Genomic DNA, 19,966 nt, shown 5'->3' with positions numbered 1-19,966 from the left:
AAATGCATAGAATTTGTTTTTCCAAGCAGTGCCAGAATATGAAAATACATTGTTTGAAAGTCCATGAATGAAAGATTGTGAGGTAGCTATTAAGGAAAGATAGAAATATCTGGATACATCTCCAGCCTTTTGAGGTTCATGATCATAGTTGGAGGGTAGGTCATGGGAATTGTAGTCAGAAACAATAAGGAACCAAGTGAGCCTTTGAGCTGATATGTTGTATTATATAATTAATATAGGCAGTAGTAATCTCTTTCAAGTTCCTGGCACACCTCAGACCTTTCTCTTGTGTGAGGAAATAGAGCCAGATTGTCATAATGTTGCCACTTTCACATTTCTTTTCAGTTCCCAACCCTTTTACTTTTCTTCAGTAATACAGCTGAGGCAAAGAGGGATTTCTTTTCCACATTCAGTACCTACTTTTGGAGCTATGGATTTAGTTATCTTGGTGCATATTTAATTGTTATCTTATGTAAGCAGATGAGCCTCCTGAGTGTATACGAGGAACTGGGTGTGTGAGGATGGACAGGGATCACTCTCCATCCAATGATGTGGAGAATAGAAATTTCTAATGAAAAATAAAGAATTAGAAAAATGGGACACCAAAGACTAGTACATCCATTAAGGTTGGAATATCAAAGAGAGGGAACACATGATATTAGAGACAATGGAGGGTCCAAGAAGGGTAAAAAAGCTTGACCTCTCTGGCTATGGTCCATCATACATAGTGTAGTTTAGTTGGACAAATCTGAAACACCACTTCTATCATTAAGTCTTGTCCTACTCAAAGACTTATCTGTTGCCTACATCAAGCCAGCACTCTTTGGCTTCTAAGGTCCTCTACAATCTAGCTCCACCTACTTGCCAATTTTAGTTCCAATAGCTCCCCTCTATCAGGCTGATTCTCACCATCTTTATCTTAAGTTGTATTGTTCTCTTTTTCCTTTCGTTTGGCTCCTGAATTAGGGGCAGCCTTGTGGGACTGAGCCCTTAAACCCATGAAATTTGACACTATCTCAAGGTCGATAATGTCAGAATTGAGTTAAATTTTGGGGACATCCAATCAGTCTTCACTGAGAATTGGAGAATTGGTGGTGTTGGAAAAATACACATTGGAATTACAAATACAGTTGACCCTTGAATGACATGGGGATCGGGGGTACCAACCCCTTACATAGTCAAAAATCCAGTTATAACTTTTGACTCCCCCCAGATTTTACACTAATAGCCTACTTTTTGACCAGAAGCCCTACCAATAATATTAGCAGTAGATTAACACATATTTTCAATGTTACATGTTTTATATACTATATTCTTACAATAAAGTAAGATAAAGAAAATGTTTTTGAAATCCTAATTAAGAGAAAATGCATTTATAGTACCAAACTATAAAAAGTCTGCTCTTGTAAGTGGACCTTTGCAGTTCAAACTATTGTGGAAGAGTCAACTATACATATAATTGCCTACTATGCGCTACAGATTGGGCACTATGTACCTAGAGAGAGCTAGTCCTGCCATCACAGGCTCTGGTTGAGAACACAGACATACCTGACAAGCAAACATTGTTCAATATGGTGACGCCCGTAACTGATATGCAGAAAAACAGTGGGAACATGAAGGAAATCACCTGATTAATCTTGGGCAAGTCCTGAAAGGATTTCTAGGTGATATTCAGGGTTTCTTTTAGTGTCATTCAGTTCTCTGAATTACATAAACAGATAAGTAAAATACAACTAGGAGTTGCATATTGGTGCAAAAAGAGGCCAGAAAAGTCCAGCTTTATCTCTTCCACTTTTCCAGTTTTCCACTCAAGATTGCAAAAGGAGACCAAGAAATCTAGGTATCAATATACTTCAGATTGTTTACCAAATTAAGGAGGTTGACGTAAAAATAAATGTTCCACGCTTCTAAGGTAAAACAAATGAATTCCCCTACCCCTCTCAATTGGCACCAAGAACCACCTACTGGTTCCACTCTGTCATACTGTTGCCAAATATAAGTCAGGATTATTTTACATACATTGAATGGAATAGCACTCAATAGAAAGTTTAATTTGGATTTACCAGGATAAATGTCAGTGAATACATATTTTTCCCAGTAGCTAGGAAACAGTGTTGTCAAATAGTGAGACCTGTGAATAGGAAATTGGAAAAGAGGTCATTTTACTGTGTAATCTTGAGCAATCTCCTAACCACTATTTGATTTTCCCCATCTAAAAAAATGGAGTTCATGATACCTGTCCTTTGAATATACATTCTTAGTGATCCAAGAGAAATGATACAATGATTGAACCCTCTCCTAGCTAAAAGGAAGATAATACAAGTAATTAAATATTTAAAATAAAATTTTGTTAATGAGATGAGGGAAAGACAGGGGCCATAGAGAAAGTAGATATTTTGTCACCTATTTTTCCCAGTTGCTAATCGAGAATTTTACCATTTTAAATCAGCTACAGGATGGGGAAAGGTCATGATTTCAATAAACATAAGCATTTACAATGAAAAAGAAGCAAAAGATAAATTAGGGAATGTACAAAGATTCTCTGTATACATACATATATGGTTTATGGGTCATCATTATGATGGTAATGACTCCCCTTTTAAAAAAATCTGTGAAGATGAAAAAAAAAATTATTTCATTGAACTCTTCAAAAAAGGTTATCTCCCACAAATTTCCTAATTGTTTATCATCATAAGCTGATTTCCAGAGGCAGCAGGGAAAAGTAGATCTGATAGAAGAATGGGGTGCTGTAGAATATAGAATTTTTATTCATTTGTACAGTAGACTGTCCTCTTGAAATAAATATGAAAAGGAACAAAGTTGTTTATGCTTTGAAAATTGAAGCATTGTTCATCATGCATAATTGAGCAAAGTTGAAATTTGTAGGTATGAAACCAAAAAAAGCCACAGCTATGATAGCTATTACAGGAAATGGAGGAAATTAATAATAAAAGACAATACACTACCTCATAAATACACGCTCATCATGAGAGTAGAGGATGAGGGCATTAAGCAAATACCCTGATTAATTTAACAATTTAATCCTGGAATTGAAGTACAGATATTTCAGGATTCATTTATACTTAGATAAGCAAGAAAGACAAAATAAACAGTTTACTTTCATAAAGTAAGATTTTCAGGCAGTCCTTGTGAATATGTAAAGATAAGACTGTTTTAAAAGGAAGATTGGTTATAACTAAGCAAGACATGTTTGATAGGAGTATTTATTACATAAATAAATAGCCAAGTTTCTGTATCTTCTAAAAAATAGAAAATGTGTTAAGGAACAGATTTTGGGGCATTTTTTTGCCTTACATCCAATGATCTTGCTTTTTATAATTTATTCTAACAATGATCCTCCTTTTTATAATTTATTCTAAGTAACTGCTAGGAGCTATGATTTTTAAAAGACTTCATGATACTAGAACATAAATTAGGGGGAAAAATTACTTAGGTCTCAGTGTTCACTGAGTTAAGTTTAAATTAACCTTGATTAGAACATCTTTGAATACCTTCTTGATGCATAAAATGATTTATCAAAACGTGTTTCAATAAATTTTAGAGGATTTTTAGAAAGTGCAAATAGTATAAGAGTAGTTTACTAGAAAGGCTTTTATTTTCTATCACATCGACATGTGTGATTCACTTTGTCTTTTTTTCTGTCAGCTACTTGGTAAAAGTTCACAATTTGCCAAAATGGTTAATAGGACACAAATATAGACATTTCATGAGATGTACCATGTAAATGTAAACGTTTGTAGTTACATGTTTCTGTAGCAAGAGAATTGTTTTAAAAGGCATGTAATTTATTAGCTATCGGTAGCTTCTTTATTGCCTTGCCGCGCTGCAGTAATAAATAAAAGAAAGTGAACTGATTTTACAAATGGCACACAAGGTGCACATTTTGTGGAAAAAAAAGTCTTTTTTTAAAGAATTGGCATTAAATCCTTTTTTTGTGATGACAAAGAGGCTAAGAGTGCAAACTGTATTTTCTGTTTATCGAAAACAGTCTTTTTTTCTCGGGGGCATTTTTTCCTATGATCATCAAGGGATTTCAAAAGCAATAAAGTGTGGAATCATTGTTCGACTTGAACAGTATTAAAACTTAGGTTTTAATTTCAGTGAAGTAATAAGATTTGAACCTGTCTCACATTACAGCACTGTAAGGCATTTAGCAATTGTATTTTAAAAGAGGTTTTTAAGATGCAGCTCACTTGTAAGCTAACTGTCTGTCAGTAATTAATAGTTTTTCTTCAGCATGGGCTGTTGTGATCAGACCAAGAAATATCTGTGTTTTTAGTAACACATTATGATAATTGTGAGTGCTTATTTCCTAATTAGTCTAAATATCTAATAATTTTCAGCTTGCTTCTCTGGCTGTTTAATAGAAAAAAGAGAGTAACATGTAAAGCTACAGTCGGGTTTTGGGCTTTTAAAAATATGAATGTATATGCACATGTATATTTCAGTAAGCTTTACACCTAGCAAAATTATGTCAGCTGACTCATTCATTAACCAAGTATTTTATCCTTCAATATCATTTCCTGGTTTTCAGACATCACATCATTTGTATATGTAAAAACTGTTGCCAGATATGGTACTATATGTATAGCTAAACACAAACTGACAATCTGGATTCTTCAATATTCAACAATGAACCTGTCTTTACTTTTCAAAAAAGGCTTTAAAATATGAACATTTCTATTAGATCAGTATGGCAACATACTTGCTGATGAAAGATTGTATTTACCATTTTGAATTGCTATTGAAAATAATTGCCTCTACAAAAGGAAACATCTGTATGATAGCACATTGTTAAAGCTGCCATCAATTTTTAACATTTGAGGGTTGAGCTATGACCTTTTATGATGACTGTGAACAGTAACTGCCTCCATTAGCCATAAGTTTTGTTTCTTTATTTTAGTAGATGGCCTAGACTGTAAATATTAGAGAATCTAAAATAAATCAACATATTATCCTAAGGATACAAAATGTAAGAGCTATTTGTGGTTGGGAACCTTTGACAGATAGTTTGGATGAAGCAGATGATTGCCTGCCTAGCGTATCTGGTCTCCATTGCTATGCCTGCAGGCAGTTTAGTGCTATGGTTGTATATTGATGTCAGGGTTAGTACTGAGTGGCTAGCAGTGACAGATGTCTATAATTACAGGCAATGCTTCCAGTATTTCTGAAAAGCCAGCCTATGTTGAACAATTATCTTATTTCTGCCTTGCCAAAGAGCATGTTCCAATTGCTAGTATTAGCAATGGTGAATATAGTGCTTCATCTGCTGCCTTGGGACAAATGTGGGAAAAGCACTTGGTTATAAAACATAAATGCAAAATATTTTTTCAACATTTTGAATTAGTTAAGTTCAGTGTTTTCCTAATTTTTATCTCCCCATAATGTGTCTGTTGAAGGAATCTTGAAATATAAAAGCACATTTGGCATACTTATTGAGATTTTGTTTTCCCCTAGGCCTGCATGGCTCCCCAGCGCCAGTATCCCTTGCTTTACTGAATAGATGTGTTTAAGCAAAGTTGGCTTTGAAGCAACTTTCTTCAATGTGAATTACATTTTCTGATTGACTTCTGTTACAAAATTGGAAGTGCGTTTCTATGAACAATCTCCTATACCTTTTGATGAGGAAAATTGTAGTAAAATGATAGACAATACTGAAATATGCAAAAACACCTTAGTACACTGATGTCTTTACATTTGCTGAGGCTTTCAATTCTCAATTTTTGTTTTAACCCTTTCAATTCAGCCTTAAGCCACACTCATTGTCCTTTCCTGAGTCTAAGTATTCACCACTACTTCCTTCCACACTCCCTCTTGACCCACTTTCCTGACTCATTAGAAATGTTTTCATGCTTGATGGTCCCAAGTTCTCAACTGTCCTTTTTTTCCTGGTCTTTTGCATGTGTGAGATACAGGCTGTAATACCACACTCCCCAGAGGGTGCAGCTGCCTTACACAATACTCTTCAACCCTACCATTCCTAAAATCCCTAAAGTTCTAGGCACTGAGTATTAAAACATTGTCCATGCTATAAGTTACAAATTCTGTATTTTCAGGAAATGTAGAATGATAAGTGCCTAGGAAATATCAGTTGAAGATATGTTCTGTCTTCAACCTTACTCTAACTTGCATTGGGTTTCTGCATTTGTGCTTTTACAGTTTATTCATTACACTTTCTATAGTCTTCTCAGCAGTATTCTACTTAATAGATATGATTATCTTCATTTTACACAATAGGAAAAAAGATTTCAGGAAGGTTTAAAAACTTGCTCAGTGACAGGACCCTGGGTCCTACTCTAAACCCAAGTTTCCTTTCCACTCTATCACATTGCCTATGTATGTGTTTAGGCACGAGTCTAGGCATGCTCAGTTTTAAGTATAATGATGAATGATAAAACGAACATCACATGTTTCATCCCCATCTTTGCCATTCTATTTCCCTGGGGAAGGGGGGGAACTCATCTCTACAACCACAGATTGGACCTCTCATCCTGGCTACCCATCAGTCACAAGAGAACTAAGCTAGTTCTAGATCCTAGGAATTTGATATAATCCATCCTACTATATAAGAACCAACTCACCCCATAGTCTAGTGTCAGAGACCACTATTATATTCACATATGGAGGGCAGCCCTGTTTGGCTCTTACTGAGCCTACCACACAAAAGCTTTTTTGATAATTTAAAGCTCTAATGATGGTGTTCTGGAACCCTTTCTCTGTGTACATTAATTTAGCAAAGAAAATTTGGAGGACTGGATGGACTCACCCATCTAAATTGGGAAGACTTTGATAATTTATTGGCCCCAAGGATATCAAGCATCTACTTACCCAGTGAGTGGAGAACTTGCCCTGGAAATGGGAAACAGGAACTCCTGAGGACTCAAAAAAAGAAAATGAGGGCTTTGGAATCAAGAACTTAGGTGATAACAAATGAGCCCTTGAGATCAAACCTCACCTTTTGCCACAGAGCATTCTGTTTTCCTCCTGTCTCCTTTCCCATTGCTCTTCTGTTCCTCCTCCTTTAAGATAGAAGATATAAGATTAGGAGTTAGGCTGCCTTTCATTAGGGCTCACTCCCCTCTAATCTCTCTGTAACCATCACTAAAGCTACACATATACCAACCTAGAAGGTGTATGTATCTCCTTTCTAGCATCTGGTCCAGATAAAGCACAAAGAAAAGGGGCTGTCATCTTGATGTGTGCCTCATAATCTTAAAGTCGGACTAATGTTTGACTAGATGTTACTTAAAAATAATAGTGGCTATTTACTGGCCACCTGTTCTGAGGGCTAATAGCTAGTGTTTATTTGGTGCTCACCATATACTAAAAACTTCCTAAGTGCTTCTGACACTATGCTGGCAGTGCTACAACATATTATGACAATAATAATAATTAATACTATCCTCTGTGCCAGGACTGTTTTAAGTGCTTTCCATGAATTAACTAACTCTCTAAAAAATATCATAAATTAGTCCTAATATCATCCTTATATTTTATTCGAGAAAACTGAGGTTTAGACAGAAAGGAACTTGATCAAAATCACCCAGTAAGGGCAGCCCGGTGGCTCAGCGGTTTAACGCTGCCTTCAGCCCAGGGTGTAATCCTGGAGACCCGGGATCGAGTCCCGTGTCAGGCTCCCTGCATGGAGCCTGCTTCTCCCTCTGCCTGTGTCTCTGCCTCTCTCTCTCTCTCTCTCTCTCTCTCTCTCTCTCTCTCTGTGTCTCCCATGAATAAATAAATAAAAAATCTTAAAAAAAAAAATCACCCAGTAAGTGGTAGAATCCAAGTAGTCTTGGGCTTCAGAGTAGGACTTAACCATTTCACTAGACTCCTAGTTTGTAATATTGTTACTGTGTTTTTGTGTTATTATTCTTCCCATTTTACAGATGAAGAAGCTGAAACTCTGAGAAGCTAAATAATTTAACTAGGATTATAGTTAATTCATTAAATAAAAATATTTATTGAATGCCTGTTATCTGCCAAGTACTGTGCTACACTAGCAAGTAACAGTCTCCCTCAAAACCCCGTGTGTATTACACTACGTATATATTCTGTGTTTCCTCCAAGGTGAAGTTACCAAAAATACCTAAACAATTACTTGCCTGTTTCTGTTTTACTGAGAGAAGATGACACTTCCAGGGCAAATGCATATCATCTTGGTCCACCAGTCAAGATTTTGCGTTTGTTTTAGCTAATTTTCAACATGGAGAAGTGTTCAGTGGGAAAACTAAGATGGAAGTGGGACCTAACCTGTTGCCCTAGATATTGCCTACCCAGAGAAATCAGGTGTTAGAGTTGGAAGGCATTAATGGGCCACTAGAAGGGAAACCCTGATCACTTGCATTTGTGGTAGGTTAAAGTTTTCACTAACTAAGTAAAGTTTTCACTAACTATGCTAGCATGAAGGACGGAAATTGAAAGGCAAAACAGATTATGGGAACAACATTTTGAGTAAAATTTGAGAATATAATGAAAAAATGAACATAATGAACATAGCTGATTTGACAGAGTAGTACAAATGGGGCTGATGTGATTGACACCCCCTTTTTCATTCTGTGGGCCATTATTCCTCTACTCTGTGTCAGATTGTACTTCCCAAAGAGAGTTGAGAGTTTCTTAGGAGGAAGAAGATACAGAAGTTGCATGGGATGTAGAAAATGGGACACATTTCAGAGAGACAATGTGGAGACAGAAATAGAATATTAATAGGTAACATGTAAGAATAAAATAAAGATGTTAGAAGTAGAGGTGGGGATCTGGTAAAGTCCTAGTACCCACGTAACTATAATTTATTTTGCATTTAGAGTAGAGAATTTGGGGGAAAGTGTGTGTGCAAGAATTAGATTAAGTGGTAGAAGACTGTATGATGTACTTACCTTTCTGAATGACCATGGAGATGACTTCCATTTATTAAAAACATACTCTTACTCATGAAGAGATAACTGAGCCTACTTTAAATCCATAGCCCTGGTTGCCACACTTGCCTAATGAGAGTGCCTCATGAGCAACAACAGTGCCAAGAGAGTCCTAAAAACAGCTCTGTCAACTATTATTGATAATTTGTTCTTTTCTAGGACTATCCTCTAGTAATTGGTTTCTTGAATTATTCCATGGAAGCAAACCCGTTGTATAGTATTTATAAACACATCCAGGCTTTACACAGCACGTCACCATTGTCTTTGCTCATAGCTTACAGAATAAAATCAAAATCCCCAGAGCATTTTAAGTGACAGCCACAAAGATCCTGAGCCACATCCTCCCTATATCTGAAGTTGGGAAGGCCTTCTGCTCTTCCCTTGTCCCTAACGTCAGGTGCCAGGTCCCTAAACTCTGTGCTTTTTAGGTTGTACGCCTGAAGAGTGATGTGTCCAGAGTTCCAGAGAAGGCTTGGAAAATAGTTAAGGTGAGTTGAGCTGCTGGTTATTGTGGTGGATCACCAGTCTTTATGCTTGTCTCACCACAGCCCCAGGTTCTTATTACTAAAATAGCTACATGCTCACAGTGATAAGTGTAGGGGTACCTTGTCTGGGTTCACTTTTTATGCACTATATAACCTATCTACAGTATGCATGTTTTATAACCAGATGTTCAGTCCTCAGCTACTAAGCAGTATTAACTGCAAAGACTCTGCATAGCATGATTGCATAGAGCGATGAAAGCAGCGTAGGTTTCTCAGTTATATTTCTGAAGTGGCCAGTTCTAACCAGTTAGTCATACCTGAAAGGAGGAAGTTTTCTTTATCCACACTGAATAGCATCTATTCAGTGTCTACATTGAATGGTGTCTATAGTACATGTATTTCTTATGCCAGAATGTTTCTGGTGGACGCCTTTGAAAGGAATGAGGAATTATAGTAAAAAAAAAAAAAAAAAAAAAAAAAATCTTTTATTTCCCAATCACAAACTTCAACTAGCATCAACTTCTTTGCTCCAAAATCTAATCATGATATAAATTTGCTATTGCAAAGATTTATAAATAAAATGCCTGAAATGCCCCCCTTTAAACCATAGTCTCAAAATCTTCCACCAGAATTATTCATCAGGCCTTCTTCTAGTAGACTTGTGCCATAGCCATGATTAGCTTCTCATTGTATGAGCTTGGGAAGATAATATATTTACCCAGTGCTTTCCCATGGTTTTAGCCACAGAAGACTAGTCCAACAGAAGCTTGGCCCCAGACATGGAGTGAGTTGGCAGCCAGCAGGAGCAAAGCTGTGTCAGGACAAATGTACACTCCCCATCTTCTCTAGTTGGGTTTCAGCTGGTTGCACCACAGGAGGCTTTCTATGAGCTGTGTATCCTGTGACCAATAACTGGTGCACTCGACCCAGGTCCCTCTTGGCTAGTGAGAGCCTGTCGGGAGACATTAGGTTCATGCTGGTGGAGATCCTTAGTCAGTGGCTCCCTGAAGGAAAATGAGGCAAACAGCCAGCTTCTGTTGAACAGGTGGTAGTTAGACCTTAGATCTGGGCAGGGTGGGTGGGGGTGGGGTGGGGGGAGAGACAGGGAAAGAATCTCTCCAAAATTACCAGTATTGCTGGTTTTCACGCTGTACCTGTACTCCTCTTTCAAATAAATGACTGTTTAGAAACTAATCCAAAAATATCTCTGGCAGCATCTGGAGCCCTTCCTTAGTAGTCTGGATTTGGGCCCAAGTTAGGAATGGAAACCCCACTGGGGTGCAAGCAAAAGAGGAAGCATGTTCTTAGCCATGCATCAGTGGAGGCCCCTACTGGGAGAGGGGATTATCACAAGGCAGCAGGCAGCCCTGCACCCCAGCCTGCTGAGTTCGTGCTTTGTGCCACAGGATGTAGAGCGAAGGAAATATGAGGCCAAAGTGGTCGCTCCAAGTTTTCTTATACAATGGCTTATTCAAGCAGATTGGGAATGCCTCTTAAGAGATTTGTTAGGTACATGTCCCCTTAGCAAGATGGCCACCACAGATGGTGGGTTCAGATATTCTAATTGAAATAAACACTTAACATTTATATTTATTTTGTACTTCCATAGCCAGCTTTTCTTTTGTCAGTTGCCATTCTGTATTCCACTGAATCAGGCAAGCAGAATTCTAACCTTTTTACCAATTGGTTTCCATCATTAATTATGGTTTTAAAATTAAATTCTGGCAAAAGATTTTTTTTACCTAATTTTGGTCTTATATTTTGTGATGCCACCTTAAATGATATGGGAAAATTAGTCAACCAAGATTAACGTGTATCTATTCAGCAGCACTAAGTTTGTATATTTAATATGAAGCAATGATATTTGTACCATTATACCTTTTGATGTGGTCATAAGTTAATTGTGATCATGTTTTAACTTGCTTCAAGCATTAATGAAAGACCTCAGTATCTTTAGTTCCAAACGATTTAGATCGAAGTCATTAAATCCTCTATCCCCTCTTACACCTCTCCTTCTCCTCCCCCCCTCACCCCCCACCCCCACCTCTCACTTCAACGGGTCTCTTTTATAGAAAGCACTACATTGACATCAGGGATGCTTGAAGCCTAAGACAAAAATACAAAAATTGGTTTCTTATTCGTAATAAGTAATATCACACTAAGTTCCAAAATTCTTTTCCTAAGGAATGTTACTGCTTTCACTATATTGGATTCTTTCTGGTGACAGGCTTTGTTTTACCAAATTACAACCAGTTAAAAATCTTGATAAATCACTTCAGATTGAAACAATACTTTAAAATGTATAATTATTGGAGTTTTAAAAAAATTGTGGTATCAATTTTGTATTATTAGATGTGAATTTTGGGGAATAGATTGGTTCAAGAAAGTATATCATCTGATGTCAGAATACTTTGTTGTTGATTCCCACAGCACTGCTAATTTTCTGCACTCAGCCTGCTTACAAAAGCTCTTTGAGAAGTTATAACATCTTAAACATTTATAGAAGGCCTAAGGGTATTAACTTACTGTAATTTTCTGAAGATTCATTATCCAAAATCTTAATTCATTATAACAACTCTTATGAAAACCTATAGAACCAGTGTTTTCTCTTATTTTCTTATTTGCACAGAATGAGAGATTCATTGTTCTTTTTAATTTGTTTCATGTGGTGCTTTTGAGTACATTTCATAGAGGGCTGTTATTGAATTTCTGTGACTGTCATTATATATCCATACAACCTTTAGGAACTAATATTCTGGGTTTCCCAGTTCTGTAATCTACTTCAAATTTAAGGATTGACATAATTAGTTTCTTCAAAGTTATAACCAGAATGTTAGAGACAACACTGCAGATACCCAAGACCAAGAATTAGGATTGGAAAAAGAAAGCAATTTTAAAAATTATCACACCATATGCTTTTATTCTTTATTAAATTAAATTTACAACTCAGAATCCTACTTCTATTTGTATGCTTATTCCTTGTCTGGTTTTCTTATCTTGCCTGGTTTCCCTTTTAAAAAGCCAGATACAAGATCACTTAAGCTACCTGCCTGTTCGCAGGCAATATTTGTCCTTTGGTTAATAGAGGAGTTAGAGGAGGACATATGCATTGTGAAGCATTATGTACATACCCAAATACTCTTTTCTGAAATTAAAAAGTAAAATAAAGTAAAATAAACAAAGATAAGAAAACAAACATATTAGAACAGTTTTTTTAGGAGCATGTCTTCTCAAATCTGTAATAATGATGATTTCTTACATTTTTAACAACTTCCTGCATTTCAAGAGCTAAAAAGATGGATGAGTGGTTAGAATGGTAATTTTCCTAGCTTCTAAGATAATAGCTACGTAGAGGTAGAAAAAATTCAGATTTGTATCATGAAATTTTGAAGTTTTATGCTTTTAACAAATACCCCTGACCATTATTAGTGTGAATTGACTGAATATATATGTAAAGATTTCAAAGTTAGTACAGATTTAAGGTTTTGTTTAACTCTATCTGTGAAGTGTGAAAATCTTCGAGATAAGCACCTTCTTACTTTTCTGTTATTTTTTTTATATAATGAGCCTTCTCTTGGAAAGGTATTAGCTGACAGCTTTTAGTACCTACTTATAAGAAGGGGTCCAGGAGAGAAGCAGCATTTATTGAGTAACTACCAAATGCCAGGCTCTGTATTTAGGTATCATCATTTCATCTGTCCAAAAGCCATTAAGTAGGTATTATTATTTCTATTTTACAGATAGGAAACCAAGATTCAGAGACTTTAACCTAGTTAGTGGCAGATCCAGAATTCAAATTCAGTTATCTTTGGGAACCAAAGCCCATGTTTCTTTTCTACATTGCTAAGGTTGTCACGTGAATGTTCTAAATATTCTGGTGATGTTAAAAGAAATAAATATTTTCCCTGCCCTCAGCACTTGCTTGAAATAGCGGAGGAAAGACATATGCACATGGAAAATTAATAGTATGACAGAATTGTATTCTTTTGTATCATATGAGAAGTGCCACAAACAGGCAGGCAACAGTGGATACTCTCAGTATCAAAGGAAGGGAGAGCTTTTTAAATAATAAAATTTTATCAGGGTTTCTTCTGGTAAGTAGAATTTTGGGTATATTATTTTTGCAGAGAAAAAGTTCTGTGCAAAAACCATACCCTTTATGGTTGTTTTGCTTTTGTTAAAAAATTATGAAAGAAATGAAATCAACCAAAATGTGCACTTTAACAATATATTCATTTTCTAATTTGTTTAACCAACATTTATTGAGTATCAGGCATGGGAGATAAAAGAACATCATCTCTGCCCTCAGGGAGCTTATAGTCTAATAGAGAAATACAGTCATATTAAAAAGTAAAATTTTAAAAAAGAAGAGTGGGAAGAAGGCACAAATGGCCAGGCAAAACTAGCTTGTGATGAGTGCACATTGGTTATATGAAACACTGACCAAAGAAAGGCATAGCTAATTTGAACTTCACCATATCCCTTAGAGAAGGATGGACAACACACATGAGCTTAGTCTCTTATTTCTTAAACCTTTGCTTATTTTTCATAATGATCTAATTACCTTAAATGATTCTGAAATAAAAAATTAGAAATCTATGAACTTAAAGGAAGGTTTTTTTTCTCCTCCCTTCTTGTATTCCTATGCCAACTTCTATTATCCTTCCTTAAAATGAGTATTGTGATGTAGTTTCTTCTTCCTGTAATAAAAATTTTTTTGGTAAAATGATAGAAGTTTTAGAAAATGTTGAAAACTCCAAAATATCGTGTTAGAATTTTTCCTGTAGAAAGCATTCATTGATTTGTGCTTTGTGGTAAACATTCTTAAAGATATTTCCTTACTGGACAGACTACTTCCCACCCCCAAATTATATGCCTATGTTATAATTGAATTCCAAATGTTTGAAGACATTTTCATATTATCTGCATGCTTCCTGAATGATAAGGTTCCTTGGAAAATGTGAGAGTCTTTTAAAAGAAATGCTGTAATCATACATTGATTTTAAATGACCCTGTCACACGTGAAAACAAATCAGATTGTTGCTCTTAATGAGCTTTTCAATTTACTATTCAGTAGATCAGATAAGTGGATTTAAGAGGTAATGATCCTGTTTAGTACTCCAGCTTGACTGTCAGATCCTAGTAGTGGAGAGAAATCCCCAGGGACAAAAGCGTTGACACAGTTCTAGATGGGATAATGGGAATCAAAGCTAATGGATGATAAAAGGAATGGTGCAAGTTACAAGGATAATTGTGGATTAAAGCACTGCCATGTGTCAATGTTGACTGTTTTTTCTAGTATCTTATTGGGTCAAATCTGATGCTCTGAGAAACTGTTTTGACAGCAGAGCACAACAGACCTGCCTGCCTAGCTTCCTTCTTCCTTGAAGCTAGGGACACTACAGAAAACTTCCTTGTAATTACTAACAATTAAAGAAAAGCTATTTTTAAATGCTAAAATGTCTTAGATGTTTAAAAACACTTTTTAGTTATTGTGGTTTTATTGTTCAGTGTGGCATGGGTAAAATCTAAATTAGATTAATGCTGAGTTATGCTATAAAAAATAGCATTTATAAAGTCTTGAAAATGTAAACTTCGGTTTTACAAAAATATGATACAGTGTAGGGGGCGTGGGGGACACCCAGGCAATTACAGTGTGAAAAATACCATAAGAGAAGGATTGACCAGAGACTGTGGGAAAATAAAGGATAATGCAACTTGTTCCTCCTGGGAAGGCAGAGAAGGCTTCCGAGGAGATACAACTTTTGAATGGGAATCAAGGGAAGAGTATGAAGAAAGCTGATTTAGGCAAAATGAACAGTACATGAACTCCTAGAAATCTGAAATTGGGGTAGCCCCTGTGGCACAGCGGTTTAGCGCCGCCTGCAGCCCAAGGTGTATCCTGGAGACCCAGGATCGAGGCCCACGTCGGGCTCCCTGCATAGAGCCTGCTTCTCCCTCTGCCTGTATCTCTGCCATTCTCTCTCTCTCTCTCTCTCTCTCTGTGTGTGTGTGTGTGTGTGTGTCTCATGAATAAATAAATAGAATCTTTTTTAAAAAAAAATCTGAAATTGTATAAGGAGCCTCAGTGATCCATCAGTATTTTATTGTGACCTCAGATGGAGGCAAATGCTAGAAGATAAGGTACATTGGGGCCAAGTTGTGAAGGGCCTCATGTGCCATCAATCTATCAGTATCAGATTTTCCAAGGGCCCAATTGACTTCCATAGAGAGGTTTTGGATCATGCTGAGATAAGGGAAACTTCCCTTTCCACATACCAGTCTTCCTTTGAGCTTTTTGTGTGCTTCAAGGTTTCTGATCATTGAGGATTGGTGGTAACTCATTCCCGAGATTTTCTCTCCCTGGCTCCTTCTTCTCTCTAAACATCTTACAAACACAGTGATAGCTTCAATCTTAGGAGACAAAGGCCTACTCTTGTGAGCAAACTCCTAGATACAGTCATTAAAATGCTTTTCTGTAGGGCTCAGAAATTAGCAGAAGAGGCAACAGGAATGTGAATCGCAATCTTTCCTTTCAACAGGAATGTGAATCGCAATCTTTCTTTCCCCAGCTTTTCCCATCCACTCTTCTGCCCCTTCCTTCCTTCTCTTGCCCTCTCCACTTGCCCCTTCCTTTCCCTCTCTCTCTCTCCCCCACTCACTCACCACTGGCTGGAGCAGCTCCTGGTTATAGGACTTAGGTTGGAAGCCCAGAACACACACTTCTGCTTTGTATAGTGTTTAAAATCCAGATACGAGATCTCTGCAATGAACAGCCTTCCTCCCCTGTATAACCCTTTAATTCTGGTGATTTGTGGTGCTCTGTGATCTTTATCTCGCCTTTGTGACCTATGGCTGTATACCAAGCTGGTGTTTACATGTGAAAAGCTAAAGGCATAGAGAGTGAAAGTTAAGTTGCCATACTGTACCATAGGAAATAGGCAGATCAAGAGAAAGTGAGAGAACACAATCACAGGGGATCAAATCACAGAAGAGAAATCCTATACAGCTGGTGTCTGGCAGGGATAACCTGGAATCACACCAGAGCATCAGGGAGTATGGAGGTGTCAACCCATCTCTCAGCTTTGCCAGGCTATTAGGGAATATTCCATTGGCTGCTGGTGACATTTTCCCACTTAAAGTGGGATATGTGTTTATAAGCTCAATGTGGCTTGGGTTGGGACTGAAATGTTGCACCCCAAAGTCTGCAACCAACACTCCCTAATTGGAAGCTTAGTGGATTCCCAGGCCCTGATGTATTCAGCAGAGAATCTCTGAGCCTGGGATTTCAGTTTCAGCATGGAAAGTAAGACCTATCTCTGTATTTGGGGGAGCTTAAATGAGAGATTTTTGAGGAAAATGTAAATTCTTTAACTTCCTCTTCTTTTTGAAATCCTTTTTTTATAACTGACTGACATAATCCTGAATTATTTGATGGTTTGCTGATAGCTGGGATAGATGGAAATTTTTTTAAATGTTGGAACCTTTTATTGAGACACTCCATGTTTCAGCCCTTTTTATACATATGCCCATCTTTGAGAAGGGGGTGGTTTACCACTTTGAGAAAAAAAATTATGTGGTATGCTGGGAATAAAATGAGTATGTGAGTGTGGGTATGTATTTCAAAATAATAGAGGTACTTCCTGGAAGAAAAAGAGAATAAATTTTTAAATTATACTTTAAAAAAAAATCCTTCCTTTGCTCCCTCTACCCATTCCTTTCTTCATTGTGGATTCAGCAATGCTTTAAACCTCACATTTGTTCAATTTGAATAGTCTCTTGAAAATATATGTTAATGATAAAGCTTTTAACAATTAAATGTTTTCATACAGGTATATGCCCGTATGTCAGAAGTTTTAGGAATAACAGATGACAACCATGTTCTAGAAACATTCATGACGAAAATGTGAGTTCTTTGATTTTTCTTTTGTTGTTGTTGCTTTGAATGTAGTAGATATTTTTGCTGTGTTTAAATCTCTTAATTTTAATTTTTTAATACAAGACCTTTTTAAATTATGCTTTAATTCTTAGAATGGCAGCATTGTTCTTAATTGAAACTTAATTTCACATATTTAAAATTTACCACCCAAAAGACATTCTTATTTGTCAAGGTACCCATACAACTGCAGCATGCAACATCAAAACATGGTTTTAAACATTTATAGACTTTGACTCTTCAAGTGGGCAGCATTTTTGTTTTTAATTAGGAAGAAAATTCCCAGTTTCAAAGATTGACTAAAGAGATTTTTGCAAACTGGAATCATTGAGAGAGGTTAGATTGCCTTAAGACAGGGCATTCATTGTTTCCAGTAGGAACCTATGGCTATCAGAGACATCCTCATGGAAACTTTCCCTGAAATCATCCTTATAATCTGTTAGCAGAATTAACTAGTTTCTACTCATGAGCATAATTTTGTACATTTAGCCTAAATTTGTATACCTCCCGTTGGCAGCCCAGTTTATCTGTGTAACAGACAGTGCTATGTTGCTTGCAGAGAACAAAGCTATACCAATAATTATGATTTTAAGAAGTGAGCATGGGAGCCACAAGTTTGATGGTTCATTTCATGGCGTAATTGTGAACCTCTGTTTGACTACCTTTGTAACTCTTGCTGTCATTACCTAATATGTTTGTTTTGCATACAAACTTGATGTTTCTTTTGTGAAACACTTAGACAATTTTTTAATTTATAAAACTAAATTTATAGAATTTTTTTCAGAGAACAGTGTTCATTATACATTGATTGGATATAATTTTGATTATGCCATTAGAGAGAATAGGATAGAAAATGATCCAGCGGTATTTAAACCTGTTTTTCAACTTAGTGAGATGTTTCTGATTTAGGTCACCTAACTTAAGTAAATATATGTGTATTTCCATGTTCTCTTTATACAAGCAAACGCCTTACTTACAATTAAAACCATTTTTTTTCATATTTAGTGTTACGAATCTTAAATACTGGGGGAGATGTGAGCCTGTGATTTCAAGGACTCTCCAGTTCCTAAATGACCTTTCTGTTGGATATCCTTTTTACTATATATCTAGTAATATATAGAAACACCCAAACAGGTGCATTCTGTTGGCCAGGTATTTTCCTTGCTCTTAACGTCTGTAATTGGTTTTTTGTTTTGTTTTGTTTTTTGTAATTGTTTTTAATAAAAAATCCTTTCATTTATCCTTATCTGTAAAGTATGTTTTTGAAAGATTTATATTAGCCACCAACTATGAACATTTATTTAGAGTCACAATTGAATTTACATGGATGTATAGATTCCTAACTAGTTAAAGTTATGTTTATATCCATCCAGGTTAATAAACAGGTACATAAGAAAGTATGCAACAGCATCTGTTTTAGTCTGTGATTTTTCTTAATCATCAAGGATTTCTTATTTTAAAAGAAAACATATAACTAATTTGAAGAAGGTCAAAATGTTTTAAAAATATTACCTTCTAAAAATTGAATTCCTAAGAGTAAATACTATAGTTTCACTATTCTTCAATTTAAAAAAGTATTATTTTGATTATTTAAGAGGCACAAAGAAGTAATAGGAAGAAAATTATATGTTTGTTTGCTTTACCACTTCTTGGATTATTGCCACCACCAAATCAACATCTTATTTACTCTAAAATAAGATATCTCATTATGCATTAAATGTTTTGGTTTCTATCTTTAGCAGGTTTTTAAAATCTAAAACCAGAATCATCATTTCTTATTGTATTATAGTTAATACTATTCTCCTGTTTCTACCAATGAGAGAGAAGTGTGTTGATTTTCTTTTATATGTTAGCTATCAAAAATAGAGGAGTTATGAAAAATAAGTGTTGGTTTAGTTAACCACCAAGATTAGCTGATATTTAAATATGAGGACAGCATTCTGAAAATGGGTGGCATTGGATGGAAATCTTTAATATAGGTTTACTGCAGGAATATGTTTGTATTAGTTAAGTTTAAAATTATGTTCCTTGGGAAACCATAAAAGATTTCCAAAGTATTAGACACCCACTTTTGTGCTGGAATTTAATATGCAACTTTTTATTGGAAAATAATCGTCCTTGTCTGGCAAAATCCACCATGCAATATTTCTGTTAGTAGGTATAATGCAATAAAGACAGGGAGGGCTATTTATCACTACAAATTTTGAGGATTTCAGGATTCTTTTTATTATTTTAATATATTTCTTTGATATTAAATCAGAAAAATGATAAATTACACCTGTCCAGGCTGTTTTTCCTTTTTACTGGAAAGTGATGTACAACCCAATTCCAGTGGTCATTTTGGCTTTTTAAGATATGTATTTTTTCTTATTAAAAAAAAAACTCAACCTGTATTTTTTTTAATAATAATGCTGAAATACTCTTTATTTCTAACATATGAAGTGGTTTATAAGTACTTCCTAGTCTTGCAAACTCTGGCCTTTTCACAATGAATTACTTTGAGAGCATATTATCTGGAAAGAAGCCTGTGTTATTTTATAGCACGTATCTATTGTTTAGATTTACCCTATTTTTTAGGTTGGAATTGAAATCTAATATAAAATTAATTC

General features: G+C 35.8%; 1 protein-coding gene across 6 annotated transcripts in view; it reads left to right on the top strand.

Moving 5' to 3' along the window:
* The window catches only part of RANBP17 (RAN binding protein 17), a 301,098-nt gene that overhangs the window by 187,839 nt on the left and 93,293 nt on the right, over nt 1–19,966 (top strand). For 5 of the 6 annotated variants that reach the window (XR_005358198.1, XR_005358199.1, XM_038534775.1 and 2 more), the window contains 3 exons: nt 9,365–9,424; nt 17,254–17,327; nt 18,363–18,443. Coding sequence is in view for 4 of the 6 variants with exons in the window: in XM_038534775.1 (XP_038390703.1) it covers nt 9,365–9,424; nt 17,254–17,327; nt 18,363–18,443 (215 nt within the window). In the remaining 2 variants the exon portion in view is untranslated. The remainder of the gene's footprint in view (nt 1–9,364; nt 9,425–17,253; nt 17,328–18,362; nt 18,444–19,966) is intronic. The other variant, XM_038534774.1, reaches the window with a different exon arrangement.

Source organism: Canis lupus, chromosome 4 (assembly GCF_011100685.1).
Source record: "Canis lupus familiaris isolate Mischka breed German Shepherd chromosome 4, alternate assembly UU_Cfam_GSD_1.0, whole genome shotgun sequence".
Classification (NCBI taxonomy): Eukaryota; Metazoa; Chordata; class Mammalia; order Carnivora; family Canidae; genus Canis; species Canis lupus.
Note: the sequence above shows the minus strand (reverse complement) of the source record. Positions and strands in the feature narration are given on the sequence as shown.